Genomic DNA, 14344 nt, shown 5'->3' with positions numbered 1-14344 from the left:
GTCCTTCTGCACGCACCACACTGCACACAAAGGCAGCAGAGGCCTCGCACCTTTGCTCTCCCCCCAGGAAAGAGCAGGGAAAAAGAAAAGTAACTGCTTAGGGAAGCCCGAGAGACACAAGCAGCACGTCCTGCAAGGGCTCCCGCAGGCTGGGGCTGAGCCTCGGCCCCACGGCCACAAGACGCTGAGGAGCGGTGCAGCACGGCGAGGTGACACCTGTCCTGAGAGGTGCGTGTGCCCCAGCGACCAGCGCTCCTCCAGGCTCCACAGAGCACCGCTGGGCTCAGCTCCCCCTCCCGAAGGCTCCAACACCCCTGGATCTGCAGCCAGAGCTGGCACCGAACTGAGAGACCCAGCGTCTACACCCTGGGAGCCTGAAATGAGTCAGCAGGTCAGCGAGGAGGGGAGAGACCAGAGTCCAATGGTGGGGGAAAAAAAAAAAAAAAAGAGAGAGAGGAATCATCTTTATTTGTGAAGTGTGTTAACAGATGGAACAGTTCAAAGCTACCCAGCAATAAAGGTATTAGACTGCACTGAGCGTTTGCCTGCTCTCAGGCTCCTGTCACGCAAACATCGTGATGGTGCAAGCACAAGAACACGCTGTTAAACCGCCCCCCCCCCCCAGCCCCACGCCCTGCCCCACCGCAGCTACTGAGGAGACACTAGCACCCCGTGAAATAAGTTAACAGTGATCATATTCATCCAGTGTTCAGCTCTAAGGCAGCCTCCTGGCTGTCTCGGTACCAGCAGCAGCTCTGGAGGAGCCGAGGGGGATCTGCCCGACGCAGGGGTGGGGGCGGTGGCACAGGCCAAGGACCGTCCTTCGCTCGCTCCTCCCCAGGAGCCGCACGTGCCTGGTGGCCCCAGACAAGTGGCTCGCAGGGGACTTGCCGCTCCCATGCCAGACACAGAACTACCTCCCCGAACCCTTGGGTCAGGCCGGGTCATCTCCAGACGGTCACCAGAGCAGCTTCCCCCAGGCCCACGCAAACAGGGCAGGGCAAGAGACCTGCTGGGGGCACTGGCCACGCTAGCCGTGGCCAGTGCAGCCGCAGGAGGAGCCGCGTGTGTTCCACTGTGTGTTCAGGTCTCGCCCACAGCTCCCCGAAGGGCCTCAGACACCGAGGGGGGGCAAGGAGGCATTTCAGAACAGCCCCCCCCAACACACCCCGTTCCTCCCAGAGGCGAGGAAGAACCCAGCCGTGCTCCCACCCAGCCCCTCCGCACCAACACAAAGAAACCTCGGACAGAGACAGCCCGGGACCTAGACTACCAGAAACAAGGGATTTACATTTACAGGTAGAAAAACCCTCCCACAACTCTTTTTTAAAAAAAAAAAAGTGTATTTTAGATTCTACAACATAAGTTTCCTTAGAAAGTGAATTTAACTGAATCGCAAGGACGCACTAGAATATTTCATGGTGCTATTTTACCAAAAAATTAGAAGAAAACAAAATTGTCCAGATGAGTTCCTCATCTACATGTCACCTGGCAGGAGAGAAAGAAAAGCCCGTCAGATAACCCAGTCGTACCGGTGAGGCCGCGCCGGAGCGCAGCACCAAGGCTGCTCTCCAGTGAGGCTGTGGGCCACGACTCGGCTCCTGCCCGAGCCCAGAGCAGGAGCCACCAGGCAGCCCCGACCCTCCCACGCCTCGGAGCCCCCCGGGAGAGCCCAGCACCTTCCCCTCCCTCTCCCCCGCCCGTCTGGGCGGACACACTCCTGGTCCCACACGCAGGCCCAGCAGCACCCACCTGGCCCCCGCTCTCAGTTCGCGTTTCTCTGGCGGACGTTCTTGTCCTTGTGGTTTGTGGCGTTGCTCTTCCTGGAAAGAGAAAAGGGGCAGTGAGGAAAGCAAGAGCACAGAGCACCCTCCCCACTGATGTAGTTCAGGTCCAAAGAGATGGTCGAGATGAGATTAGTTACCAGAACAGCGTCAGTTTGAGACTCTGGTGCCATCCCCGGCTGTGATTTATACACAGTCCACATTAAATGAACCGGGGGGGGGGGAGGTTTCCCACCCAGCGAGCCAGCGTGTTATTCCCACGCCAGCTAGTTTTTATATTCAGAGCAGATTCCCTGGAGGGATGTGATCTGGCAGCACAAATCTGGCTAAATAGCAAAAAACAAAGTACTTACAGTGGTGCAGAACCTCCATCATCATCTTCACATTCAGGACAGCGTAGGAAAAAGAAAGAACAGAATCAGGGAAGAGCGTGTGAGAAGTCTCTGCCACCTCTTAAAACCCCGGGGGCTGCATTCCTGCGGGGTCTGGGTACTCCTGCCTGCACAGGACTGAACCCAAAGGTTCTCGGGTCCACGGGGTTCCTGTTTCGCCAGGGCCTGGCAGAGCTGGGGGCTACTCCGTACCAGACCACCACCACCCTGCATGAGCTTTAAGCTGCTTCTTGTCTAAGCTTAGGCAAGGCACAAACTTAGACATAAGTTCCTGTGGCTTGTGTTGGGACAGGGCAGGCTTGGCTCGGAGGATAATTAAGTCACCCCCCCACCCCCCTCACCAATCAGCAGGTCAGGTCTGGCACCTCCTTAACCCCGGGACAACCCCAGATACCCCGGGAGGCCCCAGAGCCGGAATGACGCGGGGAAGCACCGGGCAGTCTCCGGGGAAGCACTGGGCAGTCTCCGAAGCAGGACTGCTGCCTGGGAACTTCAGTTTTTTCTGCTGGAAGATGCAGCTTAAGATAACCTCAAGACAACATCTGCCTTCCAGCCAAGGGTGTCAGAGCGCAAAGCATCTGCCTGTAAAACCGCCTCGAGCCGAGTTCCGAGCCCCGCAGCCAGGGAAGGGTTATTTAGTCCCTCTGCTGCACCTCACAGCTCTGCCGAGCTGATGTGCTGTTCCCTCGCAGAGGGCTCCGGGGTCAGGAAGGATACGAAGCTTTACACTTCATTGTTAACTGGATCAGATAAGGGAGGGGCAGCAGGGCTAACACAATGCAGATTCTCACTGATAGGGAAAGGGAGGAGCTGATATTTCCAGAACAGATTAAAGATAGCACTAGGCTTTGAGGAAGTCCCAGAGAGTCAGGATGTGTGGATCTGAGGACCAAAAACAGACCCATGAACTGAACCTGAATTAAGCTAAGCCTGGTCTTGTGGAGCCACTGCCACGGCACCAGAGCAGCTCTACTACCTCTTCAGAAATCAGCTTCTCCAGAGTGTCAGCTGCCAAAGAAAGCCCAGTCCCCCAGACACTGGCATGAAGCACTTGAGCAAAGTGCAGAGGAGCTGGAGAGACAAAAGGTCAGGCTGACCTGCGCTGGATCTTATCTCACTCCAGATCCAAAAGCCCAGCTTGCTGAAGGCTGTCAGAAACAGTGCAATTCCTTGCAACTTCATGGCTAAAGCAGCCTGGTAAAGACTACCCTGGTTTTACAAGAAGTGCCCCGAGAAGCTGCCCTCACATTAACACCCTCCCGATGAAGGGCACTCCAAGTTCTCTAGGAGAACACTTTGCCTGCACCCTACAAGTTACTTGGCCTCCCCAGAAAGATTTAACCCCAGGCACCTCTTACCATCAAGAACCTCATCTGGCTTCCTCCTCTTCTCATAGATGAAGATGATGGTGACAAGAACGAGGACTTCTGCCACAATCCCCAGGAAGGGCCAGAGCGCTGCCAGGCGGCTGCGTACACGCAGGTTTACCACGGCGCTCCCAGAGCCGTGGCTGTTGGTGGCGTTGCAGTGGTAGTCGCCTGTGTCCTCCTCGATGTTCAGCTTAAGGATGCGCAACTCAGTCTTGTTGCCACTGGACTTGATGATGTATCGACCAGAACCATTGATGATGGGCTGGAGGGAGGGAGGAGCCAGCACTCAGCTCACCGCGCGCGGTCCTACCGCTACAGGAATCCTCCTCGCCACGGTGCCGAGCGGCTCTGAACCAGCTAATTCTGAGGAGACGAGCTCCGACAGCCCTTTGCTGAAAGTAGGGTTGGCAGAAGGGGAGAAAGAGCAAACCACAGCACTTACCTCTTGACCATTTCTGTACCAGGCCCAAACGCTGACGGGGGGGAAAGAGGGACTCTTGCACGTCAACACACCGGTGTCCCCCTCGTTCCCATGCTCAGATTTCTTGTACGCCATCACCTGGGGCGGAACTACGGCGAGAGAAGAAGAAAATCAGACACCTCATAGAGAGCAGCTAGAAGATGTGTACTCCTGCAGGCCACTGGCCAGAATCAGACAATGTTACCCGTAAAGCTTGACTTGGGTTTAAGAAACATGTTAGTAGGTCTATTCCCCTGCTCGGCCATTGTTTGGCATTTTCAGAGAGGAAAGCACATCAAACCGCTTCGAGATAGGCTCAAAGAGATTTGTCCACCAGGTATTATCCATTATTCCTGTGGGAACATGCCCCAGCAGAAGGCTGATTCAAGGCAGGGTCCAAGCGCTGACCCTACAGACACTGCAGCTCCCGATAAGACGGAGCTGCCTCGCACAGCAGAGCCCTGCAGCCTTATCAGTAATAGGGGCTAGGAGCAGCTTTTCAAGAAGCTAAAAAGACACCAAAGCAAAGCGTTCAGGAGATCACAGCTTCCCCACGCCCCTCCTCACACCCAGAACACACGAAGTTACCTGAAACGTTCACTTGTCCCGTTATATCTGGGTCTGTTTTGTAGACACATTCGTAGATGCCGGAGTGCTCTTCCCACTTCCCCTCGATTCTGCCAAAACCCAGGAGGTCAGACCAGCACTCAGCACAACCGACTGATCCACAGACACCGGACCCCAGACCCACAGACATCTGCAAGCACCAGCAGTCCCCTCCCTCCACAGGCCGTTTCTCCCATTCCAGCACCAGTATTTACACCGCACCATGTACCTACAGCAGCCCAGCTCTCAACCCTTCTCTCCCCACACACTGAGGGCAGCAGAAGAGGATTTCAAGTCTGACAAGGGTCTGTCAGGTCAGTGACCACTGAGGCCTCCTGATCTTGTGACCCAAATCCTGAAAACCAAGAGCTCTCCCTCCCTAACCCAAAGCACTCTGGCTGTCAGGGCCTCTACAAAGGGAAAAAATTTACGGCCTGGACTGTTAGCTAGTATAGATGAAGGAAACCAGGAGCACCAGGACAGCATCACACCATCACCAGGTGCGGTGCCGTGTGTACGCTCCAGAAGGGGCAAACTCCGTGCTCTTCCCCCTTGCACACAAATCCCAGGCTCATCTTAAAAAAAAAAAAAAAATTGCACCCTACTGAGCAAAGCCAACAGAACGTGAAGTGCAGCAAGAGAGGCCCCGAGTTCGCACAACGCAGGACGCGGCCACACGCCTCGCGTAGGACACCAGCCCCGCAGTTCACCTCCAGGAGCCAGGCAGGAGCTGAGGAAGCAGGTTCAGAGGAAGGATGCAGGAAAACCCGCTGAAACGAGGTGTCTTGTGTGTTCCGGCAAAGGAACACGGGGCTGGGTTACTCTGGATTGATCCAGGAGTGGGGAGAACTCTCCCATTCTCCTTTTTGTAAAGCTGCTGCAATGAGATTTCGTGGATTATGCTGCACCGCAACAAACGCCTCATTGCGCGGCTCAGCAGTGCCCACCGAGGGACGGGGCAGGCGAAGTCCCAGTCCCACGGCTGCGCCGGGACAACAGCCTGTTTGTTACTTCTGCTGTGCACGGCGCTTCCCACTTCCAAAAACCACTCAGCTAAGGAATTGAGGTCACGCGAGGGAGGCTGGGTTATAAATACTTTAATCCTTGTTCAGCTCCCTGTTGCTATGGGGAGACAGGCACGTCGGCACTGCGATACAAAAGGACATGATGCCTCTCCAGCGCCTGGGTCACTGCCAGCCAGCCCTGACTGTAATCAGAAGGGAAAGCTCACTGCACTGCCACAATAAGGCCGCTACCCCCGCGGCCGCTCAGCTGCGCCCTGCCAACGGCTCCGCAGCGCTGACCGCAGCTCCCCGGCTGGTTCCGTAAGAACGGTCGGACTTTGGAAAGGTACATAAACCCCAGAGGCAGAGACAACGTGCGCTGGAGTGTCTCATCCCACACGCGGGAGCTGCCGTCCTGCCCAGAGCAGGGCTCCCCCGAGCTCCGGGAACCCCGCTCTGGCACACGGGTGTCGGAGCGGCCCCGGCCGCGGGCCCCCGACAAACCCGCGCCCAGCACGGGAGGCAGCACAGCTTCTCTCACCGGGAGGAGATCTGCGGCACATAACTCTCCCCTCCTTCTCCTTTTCACCTCCTCCTCCCCACAAAGGAGGAAACGTTGGGCCTTACCAAAACTTTGTTTAGCTCATCTTCTGTTCTGAAGTTTAAAAGCAGGACTGCAAGCACTCAGCTTTGGGGTCAGCTGATAGGAAACATTAACTGCCTCTGGTAAAAAAACAGCCCCCCCCGTTCAGATTCTTACCCGACCTTGCCCCCGACACTCACGTGTAGCTGGTGAAAGCAGTCGACTCCGTGTCCGTTTGCAGCACCTTGTCGCCGTGCACCCACTCGTGACCCCTGATGGTAAGGGGGTAAGACGCCGTCGTCATGTTACAGTTGAGGATCAGCTTGTCGGAAGCCTTGGTTGTGGAAGTTTTGATGTCTGGACCTGCATCCGCAAATAAACGGACCGAAGTGAACGTCTGGTGCTCCAGAGGTCACGCGCCTGCCCAAGACCCTCCAGCGCGAACAGGTACCAAACCCCGCAGCTCCTCGTCTCCCTCACAGCCTTCACTTACCTTCGCCACAGCTCCCCACCAGAACTGAGGAACAGCTCGGGAGAGGCTCGAGCCAGGCGGCCGGGGCCTGACTGCGCCCAGCGACACGCGCCGCCGGCCCTGGCTGCTGCCACCCCGAGCAGGGCCACGGCCACGCGCTCTGGGCAGCTCTGAGCTCCTGCTCTCCCTACGATGGGTGCAGCTCCGGCAGCGCCGAGCGCTCGATGAGCCACGGAAAAGGTCACACTGGGAAGGGCAGTTACAAGAGCGCGGCTCTCGGCTTTTAGGAGCCACTAACGCTCCCTGTGCCAACACCTCCAGGGTCTGAGCGGCTCTCGACACCTAACGGAGGGCAGCCCAGACCCCCTTCGGTGAGGGGCAGCAAACGAGACGTATGCCAGCAATAAGTGCATCACCTGATGCCGCCCAAGAGATCAGAGTTAGATTTTCTCCAGGGAGAACACAGAACCAGGACTCCAAAAGGTCCTGGGCCTCCACACGCCCAGCAGCAGTAAATTATGCAACATAAGATGACTCTGGCGTTTCTGCTGGCGGGAGGCAGTCCAGGAAAACAGCTGCCACCAGCGGCACCATTACACAGCCCTGGCGGCACCAGGCTGCCCACCTTCCTCCCCACCTCAGTCTCTTGGAAGGAACAATTTTTGCACAGGACTACAGGGATTTTGCTTTTCCTTCTACCCAAATTCCACTGGAAGAAGGTTCTGCTGGAGTTCTGTGTTCCCCAGCACATTTACCCTGGGAAGGCTGCTACGCTGCTCAGCTAACTTCAGGACTGGTGGCAGGGCCTGTGGAGGACGTTAAACCCCCTCACCCCATCCCAGGTTTCTACCACTCAAAGGCGCCCGCTCGTCCCGAGCTCGGCCGCCAGCCCTGCGAGCGGAGGGGTCCGGCCGCTCCCACGGGACAAGCAGCTACATCACATCAGTGTCGCACACAGACACGGCCACGTCAAAAACGGTTGCATCTGGAGAAACTCAAAGCAGGTTTTGTTCCCCACAGCTTGTATCTCGAGCAAGAAAGCGAGCTAAAGCAGGACTGTTGAGAGGAGCAGAAGCTGTACGAGCTGTAGGGAAGGGCCGGTTTGTCAGTGGTGGTTAGGGCAGAGTCTACGCAGAATCAAGACTCTCGATTCTGCAAGCCAGCACCGGGACTCGGAGGCACTCGGGAATAAGCGGCAGGTTCCAGGTCTTTGGCTCCGGAAAAGGCGCGGGATGGCCGAAGGGCGTTTTGGTTGGGAAGCCACAACCCTTTTTGAGCAGGGCCATTTCAGGTCAAGTCACGGGTGGTGAGGGAGATGACAGAGGGTGGGAGTCTCTCAGTTCTACAGCTGGGGTGGGAGGGTGAGGGGAGCTTTCGGGAGCCACAGGACACGGGTGCAGGGGTGAGCACGGCAGGAGACTCAAGACACCAGTGTCCGAGCAAGTGCCAAGGCCTCAGCGTGGCCACTCACGTTCGATGACAAAAACGTTCGCCTGGGAACGGATCCACTTGACTTTGGGGCTCTTCGACAAGTGGTTGCGGTCAGGGTCGTTGCTGGCCCGGCACTCGTACATGCCCGAGTCGTCGCTTGTGAGGTTTGCGATGTAGATGGTGCTGGTAGAGTGCAGGTTGTAGGTGGCGTTGATTTTGACACGGTCCTGCCGTGCCCCATCCCAGAGCTGAGCATAGGTCTCGTTTGGCTCGTTCCCCTCAAACCACCACTGGATCTCAGGGATAGGGTTACCAATCGCCTCGCAGTACAACTCGACGCTGTCCTGAGTCAGTCTCTTTTGAGACAGCGGTGACTTTATAAAACCAGCTACGAGTTGAAGAGGTATTAGTGCAAAGTGTTAGTGCAAAGCAAGAATTCACCTTCTACAAGCAAAAAAAAAAATTCAGCCACTGAGAAGAGGCCACAGACAATCTTAGATCAGCGCACTCTTCCCTCCCTCCCCTCCACGCTCTCTGAACTCTGCCCAGCTCCGACGGGGCTGTTATTTTTAATTGTTGCATCTCCAGCCAACAATACCCTCTGGGACTCTGCTGCAGCGCCAGAGCACACAGACCAGCACATCTCTGCCACCATCCCAACAAGACTCCCACAGCAGCGGGGGGGCGGCTCGCTGGGGCAGACCCAGCGCCTGCCGCGCTTCCCCCGCACTCACCGCTCCGCTTCCAGCCCAGGATGGAGACAACAACAGGTTTTTGTTGCAAGGGCTTATCCGGCCTCTACGGTCCCCACACAAATCCAGCGTCCCCGTGCTGGGGATGGCGCCCCTCGGCTCTGCGGAGGCGCCTGGCGCGAGGGGGCACAGCCCGAGCCCCCACGCAGCCTCTCTCGGGGCAGCTGTAACGGGAGGAGCGCCTCATTCCCCCCCTCTCCCCCCAGAGGAACATGCCCCTTCCCCGTCGCTGCACACGCCGGAGGCGAGTTGTCCATGATTCGGAGCTGGGGGGGTCCCAGGGCCCTTTGCCCGCCCTCCCCACGCTGTGAGGGCCTCCCGCCACCCCGCGCTCACACTCGTCCCATGGCTCTGCTCACTAAGATGCCCCGTTTTAAACACGGTATGAAGATAACAACTTTTTTTGGGGGGGGGGGGAGGAACGTCTTGTAGTCTGCAAGATGTTTCAAGCCAGGTGAGAAAACACATCACGTCTGTTGTCACACAAACAGCAAAATCAGCCTCTTCGTCTCAGGCGAGAGAATCCGCAGAGCTACATCGGTAACGAACATTAAAAGCCCCAGAAGCAGCTGCAGGCTGGAACCGGGGTGTTCCGCAGAGCTCTCCTGCAGCGGGAGCTCTGGAAAACAGACTGTCCAGAGGCAGGTCCGTGAGCCACGGCTGCAGAAAGCTGAGCTGCCAACGTCTTTAGGCTAGTAGCCAGGCACGGGACAGCCGCTGTGGCCAGCGGGTCCCCACGGCCAGCGGGTCCCCACAGCCCGAGCCATCACCGGGCGGCCGGGCAGGGCAGGGCCCAGAGCCGCGGGGAGGGAGGCTCCAGCCACATCGCTTCAGGAAAAGGCATCACTCGGGCGTCAAGGTCACTGCCATGACTCAACCTCCGGCAGATTTAGGAAGAACTAGTTAAGCTCACGACACGTCCTTCCTGCACCCCGACGTGCCAACAGTGGGCTCACGGGGCATCCCCCACACCGAGACGGCTCCCAGGGAAGGGATTTACTCCGTTATTAAGCACTTCAAGTTCACGGTTATATACAACCCTCCGTGCATGTACCGTGACGTACAGGCACAAAGGAGGTGGGTTTGGGAGCCAATTTTTTGTTTGTTTTTTGAATGTCTAAAGATGTTTTAGTAAGGAACCCTACGACCATGTTTTGTGAGCGTAGAAACAAACCAGCATTATAAACCCAAGTTTGCCCAAACTCAAGAACAACGCAAGTAAGTCTGCGAGGTAAGTTTCAGGAGTCCTAAAATAAAGCAATTACACATTTCTGAAAGGAAAAATCAGCTTTACATACTAAAGCTTTAAAAGTCTGGAAGAACGAACACGCCTGGACAAGGAGAGCTCTGCCCCCCATCCGAGGCCAAGACACTTTGAAAAGGCCGATACTGGTTTTAAAAAAGTGGGAGGTGAGAGGGGTCCCCAAAGGCGCGTGGGGGTATCGGCTGTGAGCAGCTTCCTCACACACCGAGTTCCCCTTCCAGAACAACTGCCCCGGGGGCCAGGTGGGGTTTTTTACACCACAGGCCTGTGATTAAACACTCCCAACCACCTCCCTGTGAGGTCACCGAGCTGACTACAGCACTTGTAGAAGCCTGTCCCATTTTAACTACAGCCCGGTTTAAAATGGAAGCCAGTAAAGATCAAGGTTTTTTTTGTACAGATACAAGGTGATTATTGTGTGCTGACAAAATAAGCTGTGGCAAGGTTATTTGCTCGGAGTTAGAGGGCACTTGGCGCGGTTCAGACAGGCCAACGGCTTCAGCAAGGGCCGTCTGCATTCACACCGGATTAACCCCCCTCTCCTCCCCACACGGAGCAGACCGGGCACCCAAAATCCTGGGCCTGCGGGTCCAGGGGCGCAGGAGCCAGCACCAACCCGCCGGGACCCACCCGAGCTGCTCGAACCTCCCCGAACGGCGACGGGCTGCGGGTGGGACCCGGCCCCCGGTACCGAGCCGCTCCCCGGAGACCCGGGCTGGGCGCGGGCGGTGTCTGCTCACCCCGACCGCGGCGGGGCTGCCCGGAGCAGATAACGTCCTCCCAAGTCACGTCAAACCACAAACAACCCCCCCGGGGAGGGAGGGGGCCTCCCAGTGTAAACAGGGTCTGTGAGCGGCGCCGCGCTGGGGCAGGAGCCCGGCAGGACCCGGCCGGCCGCGGGGCCGCTCCGCTCCCGGGGCTCTCGGGGAATTCTTCCCAGTTCCACCAGTGGCTACAAGATCCACTCTGCCCCCGAAGTTCCGCGTAACCGGGCGGGCACCGCGCAGCCAGGCCCGAGGCGAGCGCTGCCTCTCCGGATCCCCGTCCCGAGCGCCCGCGCTGGAGCCCCCCCCCGGGCCCCCGGATCGGCGACACCGAGGGGCTCCGCGAGGCCAAACCCGAGCGCTGATGCGAGGGAACCCCCCGCACCCCCCAGCCCCCCCCGCCGCGTCCTCGAGCATCGCCAGGCGCCGAGCGAGAGCCCTCGGCCGGGACCGACAGAGCCCACGGGCACCGACCCCGCCGGGCGCGCCCCGCGCAGGCCCCGACACGGGCACGTTCCGCTCGGTTTATGGAAGTCCCGTTCTGCCCGTGACGCCCCGGGAAGGCTCCCCCCGCCCCCCCGTTCCACACGGGGAAATACCGACTCTGGCGCTACCCCGGGATTTTTCAGAGCCCTCCCACTCTCTCGCCCTCCATCTTCGCGTTCAGCTCCACCGCGCGGAATTAAGCCTGGTGCCACAAACAGCCCAGAAATAGCCCCCGAGAGGCTGAAGGGCGACCAGCACCAGGCCACCACTGGCCAAGAAAAAACCTTTTGCACCGGCACCGCCCGCACCGGCTCGGAGCCAGAGACCGCGGAGCCCCCCCGGGCCACCCCCCGCCGCGGCTCCTCCGGGCCAGCTCGGGACGGGAGAAAACCCGGCAGAGCTGCGGCCCCGGGCGAGCCCCGGCTCGCTGGGTTGGGCTTCAAGGGCCCGACAAGCGGCGACTGTGGCCCCCAGCGCCGCGCGCTGTTTCCTCATCAGGGGATTATCAACTTAAGCATCATGTGAACATCTTTAAGGTCTTAAAGCCCGGGGATCTGTTACTGCTCATAAGCCCCGGAAACCGGGGAAGTGGCTGCGAGGAATAAACTTGCTCATTTTTTTACCGAGGGGAAACCAAACCCGCGCCGCAGGCAGCGCCGGCGGCCATCGCCGCTCTCCGGCTCGGGGGCACCGGCGGGGGCCAGGGGCGGCCCGGGAGCGGCGGACGGACGTTGGGACACCGGCCTGCCACGCCGAGGGGCCGAGACCCCCCCGCCGATACCCCACACACTCCCCCCCCCACCTCCCGCCGGGCCGCGCGGCCCCGCCCCCCCCAGCCCCCCGGGCTGTAGCGCGGGTTCAGCCCCCCCGCCCCCGGAGCGCTGCCCCGGCCCCGCCCGCCGCGGGACGTGCCGGGCCGCAGGGCGCCCACGCCGCCGCCTGCGCGGCCCCAGAGCCGCTCCGCTCCGCTCCGCCCTCCCCCCCCCCCCCCAGCCCGCCGCGGCGCCGCGCAGCCCCCGGCCGCGGAGCCCAGACCCCCGCCCCGGCACGGAGCCGCCCCCCCCCCTCCCCGAGCGCTCCCGCCCGTACTTGTCCCCGCCACGCCGGCGGCCAGCCCGCCGAGGAGCAGCAGCGCCGTGATCCCGCGCAGTCCCGCCGCCATCTCCGCCCGCGCCCGCCCCACGCCGCGCCGCCCGCTATAAGCGCGGCGCCGGGTCACGGCGGCGGGGGTGGGCACGGGGGGCGGGCGACGCCCCCCGCCCTCCGGAGGGCCAATCGCGCGGCGCAACGGCGACACGCCCCGCCCACCCAGCGCGGCGGGGCCAATCGGGAGGAAGAACTGACAGAGCGCCCGCCACCGCCCCCCGGCCCCCCGCGGGCACAGCCGGTTCGGGCCGGTCCCGCCGCGGCCACGCCCACCGGCGGCGGGGGGGGCCCGGCCGTGTCGGCACCGGAGCGGCAGCGGGAGGGGGGCCCCGGCCCCGGGGAACGGCGGCGCTGCCGCCCCGCGCTGCAGCGGGGAGGCTGCCGGGGGAGGGTGCGGGGGGGCGGAACGGGGGCAGCGGGAGCTCCGGCGGCGGGAGCGGGCCGAGGCGCCGAGGGGAGGTTAAAAACACGTTCATGAGAGTTCCCGGCCCTGCCGAGGCGGGAGCCCGGGGTGGGGGGGGGCTGCACCCCCCGCGCCTTCCCCCGGCCACGCGGGTGCATCGCGGGCGGGGGCGGGAGCGGGGGGTCCCCGAGCGGGGCCGGGGCCCGGGGGGAGCCAGGGCCGGACCCCCCAGCGGGACACGTGGGGAGGGAACCGGCAGCGCCGGAGCGAACAGCGGCCGGTCCAAGGGGAACCGTGGGCCCCGCACGCCGGGGCCTGGCGGCTGCACCGAGCCCCGTCCCGCAGCCGCTCGCGGGCCCAGAGCCCCGGGCCGGGGGTACCCGCGGTGTGGGGAACGCGCCCGGCCCCGGGGGCTCAGCCCGGGCGGAACTTTCCGCGGGGCCGGGGGGCGCTGGGCCACGAGCCCACCCGGGGCCACCTGACAACGCCGGGGGCTGTGGCGGGCGAAAACCAAAGTGCGGCAGCCCCGGGGCAAAGGGGCCTCTGCGGGGCCGCGGCTCCGTCCCAGCTCCTCCCCATCCCGGGAACCGACTCTCGCCCAGCCCGGGCCTGGGAACAAGGAGCGGGGGCCGGGGGCGCGGGGCGGGGGGGCAGGAAGAGCCGGAACAATGGGGCCGGCAGCGCCAGCCCCCGCCGCGCTCCCCGCGGGGATCCGCCGGTTCCTGTAAAGCTGCTGAATCCTCCCGGAGCTTTTCTTACCCCGAGCGCCGCAGCTGCCCCGGCACGTCCTGCCCGGCCGCCCCCTCCCAGCCACCGGCCGCCGCGTTTCCCCCGTGCTGGAGGGACGCGGCTCCCGCGGGGCAGAAATGGGGCAGAACCTGGCGGCCCCCGGCCCCGCCCCGGCCCCCGCCAGCACGTCGCACCCTGTGGCCGGCGCTGCTGGGGGGTCTCAGCCGCCCAGGCTGGGGGCGAGCGGCAGGGAAGTCACCCCCCTCCGAGCTGCCCGGTTCTGCGGGGCCAAGGCTGGGGCGCTCCCGGACACCCCAGGACTTGGGGGGGGGGGCTGCAGCTCACAGTGCCACCAGGAGCGTGACCCCTCCCCTGCAGCGGGGAGGCACCGGGCTCAAGGAGTCCGCGAAGGCGGCGGGTGGGGGGGGGGGGGGGGGGGTGGCCACGGCCCTTCGGGCCCCCTGGGCAGGACCAGCCAGGCCGGGGGAAGCTGCTGGGGGTTGCGGAGCAGCCCCCCGGGGAAGGGGCGGTGGGCTGGCTTTGAACCAGCAGCCGGGGCTGCTGCCGCTCCGTGACCTTGGAAGCCGCTTTCCAGGCCGGAATAAGGTGACAATAATCCTGTTCGCCTTTGAGCCTCATTTCCCAAGGCAACAACACGCGCTCGCCGCCCGCGGTCGCTCGGGCCCTGATCCCGTTTG

At 61.7% G+C, this 14344-nt stretch overlaps 1 protein-coding gene across 2 annotated transcripts; it reads right to left on the bottom strand.

Annotated features, from left to right (window-relative positions):
* Positions 1–447: 447 nt before the first annotated feature.
* BSG (basigin (Ok blood group)) lies at positions 448–12662 on the bottom strand. 2 transcript variants are annotated; one of them, XM_074809110.1, is made up of 8 exons: positions 12458–12662; positions 6400–6562; positions 4595–4683; positions 3989–4116; positions 3535–3808; positions 2138–2162; positions 1753–1823; positions 448–1488 (listed from the first exon to the last, which is right to left on the bottom strand). In XM_074809110.1, the coding sequence occupies exons 1-7, from the start codon at positions 12528–12530 to the stop codon at positions 1766–1768; spliced, it is 810 nt and encodes a 269-aa protein (XP_074665211.1). In that variant the 5' UTR covers positions 12531–12662; the 3' UTR covers positions 448–1488; positions 1753–1765. The 2 variants fall into 2 exon arrangements, with proteins under 2 accessions (XP_074665211.1, XP_074665210.1); XM_074809109.1 differs by lacking the exon at positions 12458–12662 and adding an exon at positions 8143–8490.
* Positions 12663–14344: the final 1682 nt, after the last annotated feature.

This window comes from Strix aluco, chromosome 29, assembly GCF_031877795.1.
Source record: "Strix aluco isolate bStrAlu1 chromosome 29, bStrAlu1.hap1, whole genome shotgun sequence".
Classification (NCBI taxonomy): Eukaryota; Metazoa; Chordata; class Aves; order Strigiformes; family Strigidae; genus Strix; species Strix aluco.
The sequence above is the reverse complement of the archived record's forward strand: the minus strand, read 5'-3'. Positions and strand labels throughout refer to the sequence as shown.

Excerpts from the sequence above, each read along its gene's own strand:
- BSG (XM_074809109.1), bottom strand. The coding sequence starts at position 8,245 with ATGTACGAGTGCCGGGCCAGCAACGACCCTGACCGCAACCACTTGTCG. Across the intron at positions 4,684-6,399 it reads ACTGCTTTCACCAGCTACAC|AATCGAGGGGAAGTGGGAAG; the intron begins GTGAGTGTCGGG and ends GGGTTTTGGCAG. Across the intron at positions 2,163-3,534 it reads GCCAGATGAGGTTCTTGATG|ATGATGATGGAGGTTCTGCA; the intron begins GTAAGAGGTGCC and ends CTGAATGTGAAG.